We start from the raw sequence: 18,360 nt of genomic DNA on the forward strand, positions 1-18,360 counted from the left end.
CCCACCAGAGATGGACCGCGGGGCCCGTGACGAGCACAGGGGAGGACGCTGGAGATGAGCCTCCTCCTCACACCCTTATGGGAGCACCCAGCACATCGCAGGGCTCAGCCAGGATCGGTTATGGGCCAGGCTGCCTGGACGGCCTCAGGGGCCCCAGAGAAGGACAGAGGACAGGCTTCCTGAAGACAGGGCAGGGGGTGGCCAGCGGGACTGCCTGGGAGGAGCAGACACGGGAGTGGGGCTGTTGGCAAGAGCGGGAAGGGAACAGGTTCCTGGAGAGGCTGCCAGGGCGCGGGCTGCAGACGCTCCCTGCAAAGTGCTCTGGGCTGCCAGGGGCCTCCGTGGGGGAGGCACTGCCACCCCGGGGAGTGAGCCTGCCCCTGGGGACCTCCCCCATGCCTCAGGGCCTCAGATGTGCCCCTCAAGTCCACCCTTAGCCCTGGTCCTCTCCCGCCCAAACACCTCCCATGGCTCCCTATTGCCCACAGGATAAAATCCAGGCTTGGGCTCCGGGAGACCTCAGGTCAGCGTGGGGGCCTTGTGGTCAGCTACAAAGGCAGTCAGGCTCTTGTGCTCAGAGAAACCAGCCCACCCACCCACTGACCACCCTGCAGGTCCAAGCACACCGCTGGCTCTGGGACACTTAGGGCAGAGATGACAACACAATTTTATCCCTTGAATTCTATACACTGGGGTCACAGGGTCAGCATGACCCACCCAGGCCAGGCGGCAGAGGAGGGATGGGGTTGTCACTGTGCTCCTGTGCTCAGCGGCTCCACCCACAGCCACAGCCCGCCCTCCGCGCGCAGGATGAGCTCCGGCTTCCTGCGCGGCTCCTGGTCATCCAGCAGGACGCGGAAGCGCAGCAGCGTGAGCGCCAGGACCACCTTCATCTCGGCCATGGCAAACGTCTGCCCGATACAGTTCCTGCAGACAAAAGCAGGGACTCTGACTGAGCCCGAACCCTCATCCCCACCCCACCGCATCTGTACCCTGGTCCAGGACCCCCCTCTACTCCAGCAAGGATCAAGAAGGGGGTTATTGTGCCTGGGACCCCCAAATATAGCCCCTGAATCTGACCCAGACTCCACCCCGAAACTCAACAGACAGGGAGAAGAGGCTCTGAGCACATTGCAGACCCCTCCTTAGACGCACCCCAACTGCATTCTCCATGTCCTCATCCATAATTACCAGGGGACAGCAGTGAAAGAGACCTGCAACTCTGACAAGCTTCGATTTCCCCCCTTGCCTGAACCCACACTCATGTTTGGGGTCTCAGCCCCAGACCTCTGCCCTCATCACCCACTGGCCTCACCTGGGACCCACAGAAAAGGGAATATACGCCACAGGTGACCTCTCCTTGATGTTTTCTGGCTCAAAGCGAAGGGGGTCATAGACCTGAAAGGAGGCCAAGACAGGACTGCTGGGTGGGGGTCTCCCAGGACAGTCAGCTTTAGACAGGCAAACATGTTTATGATGGGGGGATGTAACATATGATTTGCTAGGTCAGAGCCCTAGGGGTCTGGACAGGTAGAGCAGAGAGTGGGGTTCCCTTGGGGTCTGGACATGTAAAGCAGAGAGTGGGGTTCCATTGGGGTCTGGACAGGTAGAGCAGAGAGTGGGGTTCCCTATGGGTCTGTACAGGTAGAGCAGAGAGTCGGGTCCCCTTGGGGTCTGGACAGGTAGAACAGAGAGTCAGGGGGAGGCAGCACCTCGGGGTCTGGCCACACGGATGGGTTGTGGTGGATCCCAAAAATGCTGATGAGGCAGATAACACCTGTGGGAGAGGAGGGTCGAGTCAGGAAGAGGTCTCCCATCCTTAGGTCCCTCTTCCTGCCCAAGAGGATCGCCACCCTAACCACCACCCCTCCACCCCCTGTCCCTGTGGGCACCTTTGGGGATGACTCGGCCATCTGGGAGCACAAGGTCCTGGGTACAGGAGCGGGAGATGCCTGTGACAGGGGGGTGCAGGCGCAGACTCTCCTTGATGCACATGGTCAGGAAGGGCAACTGGGCCAGGTCGTCCCTAAGGAACACCCCCAACAATTACACATGGAGAAAAGAACAGAAACACCAACCCCAGTAAGGACCCCACCACCACCAAATTAATGCAATTTGAAATGTGGGGTTAAACATGTCATGTTTGATAGATGGTTATTTTATACTTAGAAAACACAAAAGAATCCACTGGAAAACTTTCATAAACATTTAATATCCAGTAAGGGGACTGAATTCTTTTTCTTTAAGCCCCTATTTTCTGTGTGATGATTAAAATTTTTAGTAGCTGATTGTTAACTGGTTCAAAATAGAAAACTATGAAGCACCACTCCTGTGGATCAATACCACTCATTTGCTTCTTTACACTTTGCCTAGGTTATAATTTTTATGTATCCATCCAGAGTTCCTTTTGTGCATCTTAAAAAACTAAATAATAGGAGATGGGAAAAAAGGTGGTGGAATAGGAAGGCAAGGTTGAATTCCCTCCCACATGCACTCCAAGGAAGCAACTACAGCAAATGCACCCAAACCTGAAAATGACCTGAAGACAGAAGAGCAGACCACCTACACCCGGTGAAGAAGAGCAGCCCTCACAGCCAATGGTAAAGTGGCAGAGCCACTATCAAGGGGGCACCAAAGCCCTTCCGCCATTCCAGTCCATAGGCGGGAGGGAGAGGAAGACAGGGCACAGGGGACAGGCCTCCAGGAACTCTGCACACTTGGCCCGGGGGACCTCCTCTGGGAATACGAGTCCACCTTGCAGTGGGCTCTGGTGATCAGCAGGATTGGACACCAGGGACAGCTGGAACACACTGGGAGGCTGAGACTCCGGCCGACTGTGGAGGACAGGCACAGGGTGCCCATCCCCCTGAGAACCAACACCAAGGCGGCAGTTCGAAAGACTTGCCAGCCGAGGGAGGGTAGCCAAATGGGCAAGGGTTAGATAGAACTCGCTTCTCAAGGAGAAAGGGCGGGTGAATGATTCCTCCCAAGCCCTCGCTCAGCGCAACAGCTCAGGCACTCTCGGGAGCCCCAGATGCTCCATCCCACGCCTTGGCAGCCCAGTGCTGAGGCACTTTTCTGCACACCACTGGCATGCCAGCCTCCTCTGCCCAGCAGCATTGGACTTTGCTGCCTTGTGGAGAGAGGAAGTCTTCCCTAGCCTTCCTGGCCTGTCTCAGCCTAATTAGAGAGGCACCTATAAGAGTCAGAGGCAAGAATTCTTTCTTCCATACGGGGGACCAAACCCAGTGCTACATGCCTCACCCCAACAAGGGGGCGTGCACATGGGACTTGCCACCTCTGCTCCCTGTGCATCTCTGAAAGCACAAGTTGTGGTGCCTCTGCAAGTCCCCATGCCCTGCCTCCAGGCAACTCACTGTGCTACCACTCCACTCACCCAATAACCTGGCAGCCCCACCACAGCTGAGGGCGGGCAGGCAAAGGGAAGACTTGCCCACGATGATCCTGGCAGAAGCCACGGCTCTGATTGCAAAAGGCTGGCTGAGGCAAACTATGGCCTCAGCAGACTGCGATAAACCACTGCCAGCAGACAGGCAGAAAGATGGCACCACGCAGTGCCCACCAACAGCAACTGGGGCTCTACAGCCAAGGAGAACCAGGCACTGGAGAGGAAAGAATCTTGAGCTTCTGGGCACCACAGGATGTCTTCTTCATAAAGCCATTACTCTCTAGACCAGGTAACGGAGAAGACCCACCTAATACCAGAGAAGAAACACAGAACCTGACAAAATGAGGAGGCAGCAGCAGATGTGCCAAACAGAACTACAGAAGAACACACCACACAGAGGACAAAGTGGAATGGAAACTGCCAATCTTCTTGATGAAGATTTCAAAGTAAAAGTCATAAATATGTTTGCTGACCTGCAGAAATGTATTAAAGATCTCAGGGAGGACTTCAACAAAGAGGTACAAGAGCTGTAGAATACAGCTGAAATGAAACACAAAATCAAGGGATGAATAATGGATAACTGCAAATACGAGAGACAGTCGATGAGATGGAAATTAGAGAATGGGAACACAATGAAGCTGAGAAGCAGAGGGAAAAAAGGATCTCTAGGAATGAGCGAATGACGACAGAGCTGGGAGACCAATCCAAATGGAACAGTAGTGACATCATAAGGGTACCGGAAGGAGAAGACAGAGACAGAGGGATGGAAAGGCTCTTTGAGGAAATGATTGTCAACAACTCCTCCAATGTGGGGAAGGAGATAGACACTCAGGTCACAGAAGTACAGAGAGTCCCTAACAAAAGGAACCCCAGGAAGACAACACCAAGACATATAATGATTAAAATGACAAAGATTAAGGATAAGGAAAGAGTATTGAAAACAGCCAGAGAGAGTAAAAAGATTACTTACAAGGGAAACCCCATCAGGCTATCAGCAGATTTGTCAGCAAAAGCTTTACAGGCCATAGGGCATGGCATTAAATGTTTAATTTACTGAAACAGAAGGACCTTCAGCCAAGAATCCTCTACCAGCAAGATTATCATTCAGATTTGAAGCAGAGATTAAACAATTCCCAGATAAATGAAGCCTCAAGGTTCCTCCTGTAATTGTAGATTAATGATACCAAAACAAAAAATGAAGCCTCAAGGAGTTTATAACCACCAAATCAACATTACAGGATATGTTAAAAGAACTCCTGGAGATGGAAATGTTCCTAAGGTTAAATAGTTTTCACCAATGAAAATAAACCCACAGCAAAGACAATAGAACAATTACTTACCAAGCAAGTATGATATTAAAATAAAAGTCATACCACCAACTATGCACAAAATCAGTCAAGGGTTACACAAAGAGTGCAGATTATGACATCTAATACATAAAATGAGGAGGAAGAAGGAAAAAGTACTTTTATATTGTGTTTGAAATAGAGTGATCACCAACTTAATATAGGCCGTGATATAGTCAGGAAGCTATACTTGAACCTTTGGAACCACAAACATAAAGCCTCAATAGATAAACAAAAAAATGAGAAAGGATAAATCCAACCACAACACCAAAGAAAACCATCAAATAACAAGAGAAGACTATAAAAGATGAAGAAAGGACTAGAGAGGATCTATAAAAACAAGAAAACAAAAAGATGGCTATTAAGTACATACCTACCAATAATTATCTTAAATGTAAATATACTGAATGCACCAATCAAAAGACACAGAGTGGCAGAAGGGACAAAAAAAAATACCCATCTATATGCTGCCTATAGGAGACTCATATCAGACACAAGGACATACACAGACTAAAAGTGAAGGGATGGAAAAGAATATTTCATGCAGATAATGGGGAGAGAAAAACAGGAGTAGCAGTTCTTATATCAGACAAAATTGATTTCAAAACAAAGAAAATAGCAAGACACAAAGAAGGACATTACACAATGATAAAGGGGTCAATACAACAAGAGAATATAACCATTATAAATATCTATTCACCCAACATAGAAGGACTTAAATTGTAAAACAAATGCTAACAGAATTAAAGGGGGAAATACATTGCAACACAGTCATTTTAGGAAACTTTACACACCACTCACATCAATAGACAGACCGAGCAGACAGAAAGGAAGTAAGGATCACTTGCAACACAGCCCCAAGGCCCTTTCCTGCAGTGCAAGGCCTGAGAACAGCCGGCAGTGAAGTCAGACTTTGCTGCTGGATAGGCAGAGGGACTCATCCCAGCTTTCTTGGCCCTGTTGCAGCCCAGCTGGGGAAGGACTGTGGGAGCCGCCCCCAGGAGCTCCTTCCTACCAGCAGACGCTGGCCCCACTGAACTGTGATCCCCACCATTGCTGCAAGCCAGGCAGAGGGTGGCTCTGCCCACAGCAACTCCAGCAGCACAGCCTCAAGTATTCTCCCTGTGCACACAGCCAGCTGACAGCCCATACAGCCCGCCTGTATCAGATCGCTACAAGCCAGAAAGAAAGGCGCCCCTCCCACTGCCCGCCAACAGTTGAGGATCCTGCACTGGAAAGTAAAGTGTCTTGAGCCTCTGGGCAATAGAGGATGCCTCCTCCATAAAGCTATTATTCCATAGGAAACACTGAAAAAAAATGAAGAGGCAGAGGAATTAGGTCAAAACAAAACTAAAAGACAAAACACTGGAAAGAGGGCTGAGTGAAACTGAAATCACCAGTCTTCTTGATAAGGACTTCAAAGGAAAGTCATAAACATGCTCACAGAACTACAGGAAAATATTCAAGATGTCAGGGACGACCTCAACAAAAGGATAAATGACCGGCAAAAGAGTCACTCACAGCTGAAGAATACAGTATCTGAAGTGAAAAATAAAATGGAGAGCTTTAATAACAGATTTTCACAGGTTGAAGGAGTTCAAATGATTTGGAAATTAGGGAGCAAGAAAAGAATGAAGCTGACAAACAGAATAAAGGATCTCTAGGAATGAAAGAATAATAAAAGCTGTGTGACCAATCCAAATGGGGCAATATTCGCACCATTGGAGAATCAGAAGGAGAAGAGGGAGACAAAGGGGTGGAAAGTCTCTTTGACTAAATAATTGCTGAAAACTTCCCCATGTGGGGAAGGATATAGAAACCCAGGTCACGGAAGCACACAGAGCCCCTAACAAAAGAAACCCTAGGAAGACAACACCAAGACATAGGATTATTAAAATGAGGAAGATGAAGGACAAGGAGCAGGTATTGAAAGCAACCAGAGAGAGAAAATGATTGCTTATAAAGGAAACCCCATCAGCCTATCAGCAGGCTTATCAGCAGAAACTTTACAGGCCAGAAGGGAGTGGCATGATATATTAATGTAATGAAACAGAAGGACCTCCAGCCAAGAATACTCTACCCAGGAATATTATCATTAAATTTGAAGCAGGGATTAAACAATTTTCAGATATACAAAAGTTGATGGAATTCACCACCACTAAGCCAGCCCTACAGGATATGTTAAAAGGACTGCTGTAGATGGAAATGCTCCTAAGGCTAAATAGCTGTCACCAGTGAAAATAAATCCACAGTAAAGGTAGAGGACCAGTTAATTACCAAGAAAATATGAATTTAAATAAACTACCCACAAAATCAGTCAAGAGATACCCAAAAAGCACAGAATATTACACCTAATATATAAAGGGTGGGCAAGAAAGAAAAGAAGAAGAAAGGAGGGGAGAAAAGCTATATTTATTATCTATGAAATAGAGTAATGAGCAATTTAAGATAGACACTTAGATACTAAGGCAGCTCTCCTTGAACACTTGGTAACCACAAATCTAAAGCCTACAATGGCAATAAGTACGTATCTATCAATAATGACCTTAAATGTAAATGGCCTGAATGTACCAATCAAAAGACACAGAGTGTCAAAATGGATTTTAAAAATACAAGACCCATCTGTATGCTGGCTACAAGAGACTCATCTCAGACCCAAGGACATACACAGACTAAAAGTGAAGGGATGGAAAAAGGTAGTTCATGCAAATAATATGGAGAAAAAAGCAGGAGTAGTAGCACTTGTATCCGACAAAATAGATTGCAAAATAAAAACAGTAACAAAAGACAAAGAAGGACATTACATAATGATACAGGGTCAGTCCAACAAGAGGATCCAACCATTATAAATACAGGAGCACCTACATATGTGAAACAGATACTAACAGAATCAAAGGGGGAAATAGACTGCAACACATTCATTTTAGACTTTAACACATGGTTCACACCAAGGCACAGATCAACCCGACAGAAAATAAGTAAGGAGACAGAGGCAGTGAACAACACACGAGAACAGATGGACCCGACAGACATCTACAGAACTCTCCACCCAAAAGCAGCAGGATGCACATTCTTCTCAAGGGTACGTGGAACATCTTCCAGAATAGATCACGCGCCAGGCCGCAAAAAGAACCTCAATAAATTCAAAAGGATTGAGATTGTATCAAGCAGCTACTCAGATGACAATGGAATGAAACTAGAAAAAAACTACACAGGACAAAAAAGCCTACAGACACATGGAGGCTAAACAACATGCTTCTATTATAATCAATGGATCAATGACCAAATTAACACATGTATCGAGAAATACACGGAGGCAAGTGAAAATAAACTACAGCAGTCCAACACCTGAGGGATGCCACAAAAGGCCATTCTAAGGGGAAACACATACCAACACAGGCCTACCTCAAAGAACAGAACCAATCCCAAACAAACACTCTAAACTCACAAAGAAAGTAGGAAAACAAGAACAAATGAAACCAAAAGTTAGTAGGAGGGATGTAATAAAGATCAGAGCAGAAATAAATAATATAGAGAAGAATAAAACAACAGAAAAAAATTAATGAAGCCAAGAGCTGGTTCCTTGAGAAAATAAATGAAACAGATAAACCACCAGCCAGTATTATCAAGAAAAAAAAAGAATAGAGTACAAAAATTAACAAAATCAGAAACAAAGAAGGAAAAATCACAACGGATACCACAGAAATAAAAAGAAATACCAGAGAATACTATGAAAAATTATATGCTAATAAATTAAACAACTAAGAAGAAATGGACAAATTCCTAGAAAGATACAGCCTCCCAAGACTGCAGGAGAAGAGTAAACATTCAGGGAATGAAGATATTTAAAAAGAAATGTGATTTCAGAGATAGAAGCCAGGGAGTGGAGGGGAGGTGTGCTCCCTGCCTATGTGCTAGATGGCATCAAATACCCTTGACCACTGTCACCAATTCTCTCAGCAGCCCAGGTCTTACTGTCCACAAAGCCTTCAAACTTTCCCCTGATATCCAGGCTTCGTGCCCAGACCCTGTCTCTGGGCTCTGCTCCTATTCTCACTGAGAAGTAATGAGGAATCCACAAAAAGATCTTTCCCCTTCCCCAGCTGGGCAGCAGAGCCATCGACGGGTTCAGGAACAGGCCACGGCCGCCTGCACTCACCATGCCATCTCCTTAGGCTCACGGTCCCTCAGGAGCTCTTGCACCTCCTGGCGGCAGCGCTCCTGGTACTCGGGGTGCTTCGCAAGGTTGTACAGGATCCAGGAGAGGCCGCTGGCCGTGGTGTCATGGCCTGAGAGGCAGGCAGACAGGCTTGGGCCTCTGGGCTGCTTCAGCGCCAGAAGGTGGACAGTGTCCTCACATTAAGGCCCTCAGGGAACATGGGGAGGATGGGGAAGGATGGGGTGGGCCAGGGCGCACTGCGGAGTCCCTGGGATGGAGACACGCTGCCCCCTCTGTAGTCCCACACTGGGACCCTCACCCTCAAACATAAAGGTGTCAGCTTCAGCTCGGATGTCCTCGTCTGACAATTCCTTCCCATCTTCATCCTGGACAGAAAACACAGCCCCGCAGCCCAAACTAAATCACAGACCTGAGGGCTCCTGACACAACCTGAGACAATGTCTGAAGCTCAGAGAGAAGCCCACCTTGGAGAGCAGGAGCACATCAATGAAGTCCAATGTCTTGGCCTTAGCCTTGGCCTGGAGGACCTCATCAGCGCCCTCACTGGGGAGGGTGCGGCGCCGCTCCTGGATGACGGCGTCTGTGAAGTTGTGCACCACGCGGCAGGCCCTGCGGAAGCGCTGTCCGTAAGGGCTGAGGTAGTACAGGAAGTCCCTGTGCAGGAAAATCTGTTGGTTCCGTTTTGACACAAGGGCGCTGAGCTCCAGAATGGCGGTTATATATTCACTAGGCTTCCTGCAGGATGAGGGCATGAGGGGAGGCGACAGCTTAGCTCCCGTGAAGACTGAAGGGCAGGTCCCACCAGAAGATGGCAGCTGCCCCCCACCAGAAAACCGAGCATCCAGGCACAGCTGGCCCTCGCACATACGTGCTGCGGATGACCCAGGGACAGGATGCCCCCCGACTTTCTTCTCTCCCTGCATCCCATCTGTGTGAGCTGCTTCCCTGCCCCAGGCTCCAGAGCACAGCTGAGGCATCATGCCTCTCTCCTCTCTCTCCTCCCCAGTATCTGCCCCTGTCCTTCCCAAAACTGTCCGTATTGCACAAGTTCATCCTCTCCCAATTGGTCACTGGGTCCATTGTATCCAATCTTCCCCTCCCTTAATATTCTTGCATCCAATTTCAGTACCACCCACTGTCCACATGACAACTGGTCTTCCCTAGAGCCAGATGTCCAAGCTCAGCTTTGACCATGACCCTCACCTGCTCACACCCTCCATGCCTTCCTGGAAACCTCAGGTCACAGTTCCCACCCCTTTGCGCAGCTTTTGAATATTCTGAAGATCGACCCCTGCCTCGTCCTCCAACCTCACTTCCAAGGCTCTCCTCACTGTTGCACATGCTGTGCTCATCCTAGCCTCCTGGCCTTTATCAAAAGGACCACACTTTCCCTGTCCTCTCCTCGGCCTTCACTGTCCAGCCCTGGTCCACCTCCTCCAGGGTATCCCTCCCAATTGCCCGTCAGTCTTCCCTCCCCACCTACTGCCTTGGGTCCCTGGCTCATGTGCCCAGGCCCTGGCAAGCACTCACTCCTGGCAATTGCTGTCAAAACTGAAGACGCATTTCTGCAGACTGTCCAGGGTCATGAGGCTGATGTGCTCAAACATGTCCAGACGGGAGCTGCCCTCAGAGATGAGACGGTTCCACTTGGTCTGGACGGAGGAAGGGCAGAGCTGCGGCTGAGAGCTGCCTCTCCAGAGCTTCTCCGCACCCCAACCGCCAAGAGGGACTGCCCCACACCCAGCCTCCTGGCCCCAGGCACCCATCCCCAGGGGGGACCGGCCTTCAGTGGGATCGAAGCCATTACTCTTAGGTCACGAAGACCCCCTGGTTCCGAGTCAGGAGACCTGGGTTCAAGTCCTGGCTCTGCCTCCTACACTCTGTGTGCCCTGGGCAACTCATTGCCCTCCTCTGGGGTCCACCTGTCAAATGATCAGTACCTTTGAAAATGACCTTCTCTGGTGTTGGACAAACCGGATTAGAAGCTGACATTGACTTGGTAGCTCACATGCAGCTTGTGAACTTGGGCAAGTTCCCTAATCTATGTGAAACTCAGTTTCATCTTCTGTAATGGGATAAAATAATCTCCACCTCATAAATTTCTGAAAATCAAATTCAACTCCATGTGTCATAGCACAGGCACACAGTTTGTGATAGATAGTAGCTGCTCAAAAAAATATCAGCTTTCATCATCTTCATTGTTATAACCTGATTAGGAAAATGTCCCTCTATTGGGAACCCTACATTCTTGCTGGATAAGCCAAAAAAAGGTAAGCTCCAGATAGTTTTTTCTGTGGTCCATTTTTCAGACCTGTGTTTATTAGTTAAAATTAATTACTATGAAACATTCATCATTATCATGAACTGTGTCTCAGGATTCGGTGAGAGAAATATGGAAACTAACACCACAAAACCACCTACTGTGTGCCAGGGACATGACTCCATGAGCTCATCTTGACCACCGTGCAAAGTAGGAAACGATATTCCCATTTTACAGCTGAGGAAACGAAGCTCAGAAAGAAATGCCAGTGGCCCCACGACCACCCAGAAGAGCCATCACTCCACAGAAGATGTCTCGGAGCCCCAATTCCTACAAGAAGCCAGCTTTGACTCTGGGTCCAAAAGACTCACGTGCATGACATTCACGCTGTCATTGAAAATCTTCATATAAGGCTTCAGGATGTTGAAGTGGAAGGCGGGTGTCAGCAGGCGGCGGTGTCTACTCCACTTGTCCCCACCACTCAGCAGGAGCCCGTCCCCTGTAGAGGCAGCCGTGGGGAGTGGGCAAGGGCAGCACCTTCCCTAGGCCCCAAGCTGCCCCAATCCCCTTCACCCACAGTACTCACCCAGCCAGGGCCTCAGGAAATCATAGAAGACCTTGTCCTTGGGTGCGACGGTGGCTGACATGAGAGATAAACCATCGGGGTCCATGGACGGGGAGGGGAGGGACTCTGGCAGGTCTAGAGGTGCCCAGCCAGGGGTTGGCATCCCGCCCCTCCACGCCCAGCACAGCAGGAATGGGGCCAAGAGCAGAGGAAACAGGTAGGAGGGGGAGGCAAGTGGGGTGCAGACCAGGCTTCAGGACAGAGCAGAGCAAAGGCAGAGCCCGCAGACACACCCTCCAGGCTCGGACACACCCTCGCATGGCACAGCACGCCCTGCGCCACCTGACACGGCCCCTACGTGGTCCAACACGTCCTAAACCCCCGAGCTCAGCCCAGCACTCAACAAACACCTTAATGGGGGCCAGGACACTGTGCCTGCCCCAGCCCTCTCTAACATCCTGGGACATCTGACAAGGCCCCGACATAGGTTAACATGTCCTGAGATGACACAACGTGCATGACACACCCTGACATGGTGCAATAAGCTCAGTCATGGACTCAAAGACGATCTGACGTGACCATGGCATGTCCCACAGACGGGCTCCAGACAGGATTTAAACACAATCCTGCAGGTCGAGTGCAAGATGCGGATGACCGCATAGCAGGGCACCACCCACCAGCAACACAAATCCCCATTAGTGCTCGACAGGCCCTGTGTGTACAGGAGACCTTCCTCTGAGCTCCCAATCTGGAGAGGAACAAAGGGAAGCCAATTCAGACCCTTCTAGGCGACCAGAGAGGAGGACCTGCAGGGCAGACACACAGACCTGAGCCCTGTGACTCCCCTGCAGCCGCTCAGCCTCCCCTGGAATCCCTCCCCAGATCCTTGACATGACACATAGGGGTCCCTTGCTGACAGGGACAGAAAGGGGGTTTCCCCGTTTGGATCCCAAACACTGGGTCACCTTCTTTCTCCTCTGACCCCATTTATCCAGACAAGGGAACCAAGGCTCCAAGCAATGACGTCACTTGTCCACAGCCTCCTAGACAGTAAGTGGCATCCCTGAGACACAAGCCCAGGGCTCTCTGAATCCAGGGCCTGCGTTCTCAGCCCCTGAACTGCTCTGGGACCCAGAACAACAACTCTGAGAACCCTACACCCCTCACGAAGGGGCAGTCAGAGTAACAGTGAACAGTGATTGGGTGAGAATTGGGCACACAAAAAAAAGTGAATCTTCAGACTTTGCCTGGACTGCTGGGAATTTTTCCATGGGGTTGAGCTTCTGGGACTTATCTTTGCCAGCATGAGTGCAGCCATCACAAAGAAAAACACGACCCAAAATGTTGACAGCTTCCTGAGGACATTGTTTGAGACCTGAATCTAGCCATGCCTGAAGACAACCCTCCCCAGACATTACAGTCAATAGGTTTCCCTGTGCTCAGACCATACAGTGCTGAGTTACCACCACTCACAAGGGAAACAGACCTTGGGAATCAGGGACCCCTGGGGACATTCCCAGAGCCATGCTGCTATTTGCTGTTATGGCCCACGCCTCTGACAAATGCTGCCCATTCCCCTGCTCAGCCTGGTTGTCTGGGGGTGGGAAGGCAGAGGACAAGGGAAGGGAGCCAGTCCAGGGTGGGGTCTCTTCTGGTAGATTCCTGTAGCCTGGAGGAGTCGGACAATGATCTTGGGGGGATGAGCCATAGCATTGGCTAGAAGGATCCATCCCACCAGAGGAGGATGTCACAGAAATAGCAGACCGGACACTCCATCAGCAGCAGCCCTCATGGCTCTGCGCCTGGGGGCCAGATGCTATCAATGCCCATTGCATCACTCTGACCTCTGCTTTAAAAACTTCAGCACATAATTCCAGACCCATTTACAGCAACTCCTCCTCCAGGAAGCCTTCCAGCCTGCCTGCAAGACCTTGCTTCTCTACTGGGCTGCCAGAACCCATGCCCATCTGACCAATTCCTGAGTATACCAGGCTGGGGACCTCTCTGCCCAGACCCACCTCAATCAAGGACAGGGACTCAGATGGAGGCCTGTTGGGTGTCCATGGTGCCCAGGACACCAGGGCCAGGTGCAGATGGCAGAGGAAGGAGGAAATGGTGAGATGGGGGCTGGTGACTACATGAAGGAAAGAGGAAGATGGAAAGAAGAGGGGAGGAGGGGCCCGGGTCCTGCAGGGGCAGCACAGAGGCTGGGGTGTGGAGGGGCTGGATGCCCTGGGATGTGCCAGGGGCCCACCCCACAAGCTCTGCGTTGGTACCTGAGGCATTGCCAATAGTCCGGATCATGTTGGGGTGGCAGAAAAAAACGAAGGGGATGGTGGGGCCCAGCCAGATCTTGAACCCCTCGGAGTAGGTGGCCACCTGCTCACAGATGAACCTCAAGCCTTGTTCATCAGAGGGAACCTGCAAGCGAGGCCAGGCTGTGACCTCTACGGCCGGCCGAGCCTCGCAGGTCTCCCTGCAGCCCCGGGGGCAGTGTGGCTGGAGTATGCACAGAGGGAGGAATCTCTGCTTCCCCTGCACCTTCCCTTCGTGGCCCAGGGTGCCTCCCAGACTCAGGGAGGAGGTTAGCTCTCTGCCCCCAGAGGCCTGCCTGGGCTGGGGAAGTCAGATTGTTCTCCTCCTGGGGGTGGTTCCGGCCCCAGGGGGAGATGCCTGTGGGGGAGGCTGTGGGCAGCAGGGTGTCCTCGGGACTCGTCCCTGGGGCTGGCTCCCACATCCTTTCATGTCCTGATGGGTCCACGTGGTCTCTGGTTCTTCGCACAGTGGAGGGTGTGCAGACCTGAGCCCGGCAGCCCCTCCCCTGCGGGCCCCAGGGGAGCCACGAGCTCTGCCTGCCAATCAGGGGGCCGGCCCCCACCTATGGGCCCCTTCCATAGGCCCGCCTCCGGCAAAGCGTGCCCTGCCCATCATCTGTCCAACTATCTATCGAATATCCATCTATCATCTCTCCTGAGCCTATGGACTTGTCCGTCAGACATGCCATTTATAGTGAAGAATCTGAGGCCATGTGCCCCAAAGGTGAAGGACAGCAGGTGGCCTGCTGGTGAGGTGGCCTCTCTAGTCTCCAGACATGTCCCATGGGAGCCTGACAACTACCCCCAGGTGCTCCTGACACATGAACATATGTGATTTTCACCTTTAGGACCCCTTCCACATTCCCCAGGATCCTATGTTGAGAATTGAAGGCCCTTGAAGAGGATGATCTGAGAGGGAGAGTGACTAAGCAGAAGTCACACAGCAAAGGGCTGGAAGAGGGGAGAGTGTCCAAGACCAGCCCCAACAGCCACAGTCTGGGAGGAGGAGGCAGACCTGCTGTACTAGAACATTCCTATTGCCCCTGGGGCTTATGGAAAACCTTCCAGGACCCAAAATTCAGGCAACCTTCACAATGAACTCAGGAACGTCCATGTTCTAAACTTGGCGATGATGAGCAGAAAAATCACAGAAAGTCCTTCCCCAGACTGGGCAGAAAAGGAAAGTTGGGCTCACTCCTCAGGGGGCCTGGGGGAGGGGAGCAGTTGGATCAGCATCCTTTCAGCTGTGACCCAGGGAGGGGATGGCAAGTTCACCACCTAGGACATCAGCCTTCTGAGGGCTCACAGGGTGCCATCCCTGCACTGGGCACCACAGTGCCTGCTCCCAGAGCTCCTGTCTAGTAGGAGAGATGTATAATAAGAAATTTGATGATTAAGTATTTAAATAGGCATGAGCAGGGCCAAGTCAAAGGTCAAAGTGCAGGTGGGAGGTAGAACCCTTCTGAAAAGGGAAGTGAGTGGCCAATTTTATCTGTTGCATAACAGATCAAATGGGACATTTATGGGGTAAGAGTCAGAGAAGAGGATGGTGTCCTGGCAGCAGAGGGTGCGGGGAGCAGCGCCCCAGGGGTGGGCGTGGGGCTCAATAGCTGCAGCCCAGAGTGAGCAGACAAAAGGAATCGGGCCAGGCTGGGAGCAGCCCCTGGACAGCACCCCTGAGAAGGCCAAGGCCAGCCAGGAGACCGGGAACCCCAGGCGATCTGCCTCCATTCAGCCCCTCGGGAGCCCCTCACAGGTGCACTGATGTGGGGCAGGCAGGCAGGAAGTGGGTCCAAAGCAGGCTGGGGGTCAGGGGCCAAGGATGCAGGGATGGCCTGGGGTGGCAGAGCAGGAGGATGGATGAGGAAGCAGGGGCTCCCCTCAGCCTCCCTGGCTTCTCCTCTCCCAGACCCCAGCCCCACCCGGGGCCCATTCCTGACTCCCACAGAAGCCCGTCCACCCTGATGCCCAGTCTGTTCCTGCGTCCACACTCACCAGGCCCAGGTGGCCCCAAAACCAGCTCCGCCTTGGGGGCTCTGGGAAACAGCGGAGGCGGCTGCAGGTGTCATGGAAGGTGCAGGCCCAGGCCAGGAGGCGGGCCAGCAGCCAGGAGGCCCCGACCAGCAGCAGGAGCAGCCATGGGGAGGCTGCCGCTGTGTGGAGTCCCAGCCAGGAGAGGCTCAGCTGCGGCATCCTGGGGGGCACACGGGACAGAGGGGGAGCCCCTGAGGCTGAGGAAGGGGGTGGGGATGGAGAGCTGGGAGGAGAGACAGGGCAGCTCCCAGGAGGGGGAGAGGGCCAAGGGTCTGAGGGGCAGGGTGGGTGAGGGTGGGCGATGGGGCAGGGAGGGCTCAGGAGTGGGCACACGGGGGCTCAGAGGGGAGTGGGCTCCAGGGAATTCCAGCAGGAGAAGAAGAGAGAGAGGCAGAGACAGAGAGAGAGTTACCCCCGGTTGCCCCTCATCTCCCAGGTCAGCTGATCCCTGGAGCCACCCCTATCTTGGACAGCATCCATTCCCACCAGAGACAGGACCCCCAGAACCCAGCCCCCAGCCCCCAGCCTGGCACCTTCTGTCAGGAACAGTTTGTCCACACAACTGCAGGAGCAGCTTGTTCCTTTCTCCTGGGAAGTCTTTGCCCTGGGGCCTGAAATAAAGGAGGCTGGCAGGGGCCCAAGCTAGGGCAGCCAATTTCCACAGGGCTGCTGACATCCTCCCCACTTGGAAACCAGCCCAGATGGAGGGTGTGGGGTGGAAGGCTACAGTGCTGTCAGGAGTGTGGACACTGGATCCTCAGCTGTTTCTATTTGCAGATGGCGCACTTTAGGGGCAGAGTAAAGGTGCCTGCGGGGTGCCAAGTTCACAATAAATATAGAGTGGGAATTCAGGTGCCTGGTCCTAAAGCCTTCAGTGGGGTGAGGCGCACCACCCCTAGAACCTCCTGCCCCTCTGCAATGTCTCTAGATCATGGTGTTCAAGTCTGATGGAGGAAGCCAACAAGAAATAATACCAACTCAGAAGGTGTCAGCAATGAAGGAAATTCATGGAGCAAGACATACTAGAAACTCACCAAGGGGCTGTTTTGGACAGGGCAACCAGGGAGGGCCTCCCTGAGGAGGTGACCTTTGAGCAGAAACTTGAATCCCTGAAGGAGTGAGCATTGAATAAAGATCATTTCATATCCTCTGCAAGTCATATCTGGACTATAAAGACCTAGCACAGGGCAGGAGCAACCAAGTCCCTAAAACTTGCTTGTTTCCTTTCCCCAATGTGCCGATAAACAGACAGTGAGGCAATTTCACTCAGCGTCTGCCTGTAAGGGAAGCAGAAACCAGCTCTGCTGGAGACCCACAGCGGCAGTGAAATCTGGCCTGGCATTCAAACTGGAAGCGGTTGCTGTATTTTACTTACTGTAATAAATATGAGGAGACACAGCCAGCGTCTGAGGGCACATCAAGGGCAAGACCTGTAATCTGGGGCTGCCACCTCCCTGGCAGAGGTACCAGGAGAACAAAGGAGCTGTTTTTGGAAAGACAAGCCTCAAGGACAGCTTCAGGAAAGACCCGCGGTAGTTGGCATCAACCTCCCTTGAATGGGATTGTTTTGGGTGGTGCCAGACCCATCACACCCACCACCCAGAGAGCTGGGGGTGGGCGGGTGGGGACTCTCAGATGGGGCAGTCAACAGAAACCAGCCCTGTGTGAAAGGGCAAGCTCCCAGATCCTATTTCAGCCAATCGGAGCTTAGTCTCTCTCCAGTCAGCAAAAAGTACACCCACCACCCCTAGACCCTGCCAACTGACCAAAGCCACAACTCATCACCCGCCCCAACTACCCTCAGGCCCAGCCAATCAGCCAGAGCCACGGCCATCACCCCCCCCAAAGCACCCTGGAAACCCATAAAACCTTTGTTCTGGGGAAAACGTGCTCTCTTTCTCTGGCATCTTGCCACTGCGTTGGTGTAGATGAGAGATTGAGCTCGAGCTAGCTCGAATAAAGGCTCTTTGCTTTTGCATCCGTGTTGGCTCCTTGGTGGTCTTCTGGGATTCACGACTTTGGGCACAACACCAATGGGGGACCCCAAGAATACCGCTCAGAAGGAGCAGAGGAGCCCGCCAGGGAAGAGGCAGAGCCTCCCTCCCCATTTGGGTGTCTGCTCAGCCAATGCACAAGGGGGCCTCCTAGTGCAGAGGGGCTGGGTAACCCCCTTTCTGCAGGGGTGCATGGAGCTGACACTGACCCAGGCCAATGATGGGCTGCAGCAGAAGTCGTTGGCCACCTACCCACA

General features: G+C 51.9%; 1 protein-coding gene across 3 annotated transcripts; it reads right to left on the minus strand.

Moving 5' to 3' along the window:
- Window positions 1–649: 649 nt before the first annotated feature.
- LOC140845616 (cytochrome P450 4F2-like) lies at window positions 650–17,654 on the minus strand. Of its 3 annotated transcripts, XM_073220230.1 has the most exons (14): window positions 17,485–17,653; window positions 16,643–16,720; window positions 16,071–16,269; window positions 14,037–14,181; window positions 11,782–11,835; window positions 11,567–11,694; window positions 10,466–10,587; window positions 9,400–9,670; window positions 9,234–9,300; window positions 8,915–9,044; window positions 1,893–2,026; window positions 1,713–1,777; window positions 1,316–1,398; window positions 650–927 (listed from the first exon to the last, which is right to left on the minus strand). In XM_073220230.1, exons 3-14 carry the CDS (start codon window positions 16,266–16,268, stop codon window positions 750–752), a joined length of 1,575 nt encoding a protein of 524 aa, XP_073076331.1. In that variant the 5' UTR covers window position 16,269; window positions 16,643–16,720; window positions 17,485–17,653; the 3' UTR covers window positions 650–749. The 3 variants fall into 3 exon arrangements, with proteins under 3 accessions (XP_073076331.1, XP_073076332.1, XP_073076330.1); XM_073220231.1 differs by lacking the exon at window positions 16,643–16,720 and having other exon boundaries at window positions 17,485–17,654; XM_073220229.1 differs by lacking the exons at window positions 16,643–16,720; window positions 17,485–17,653 and adding an exon at window positions 16,522–16,628.
- Window positions 17,655–18,360: the final 706 nt, after the last annotated feature.

This window comes from Manis javanica, chromosome 13, assembly GCF_040802235.1.
Source record: "Manis javanica isolate MJ-LG chromosome 13, MJ_LKY, whole genome shotgun sequence".
NCBI lineage: Eukaryota > Metazoa > Chordata > Mammalia > Pholidota > Manidae > Manis > Manis javanica.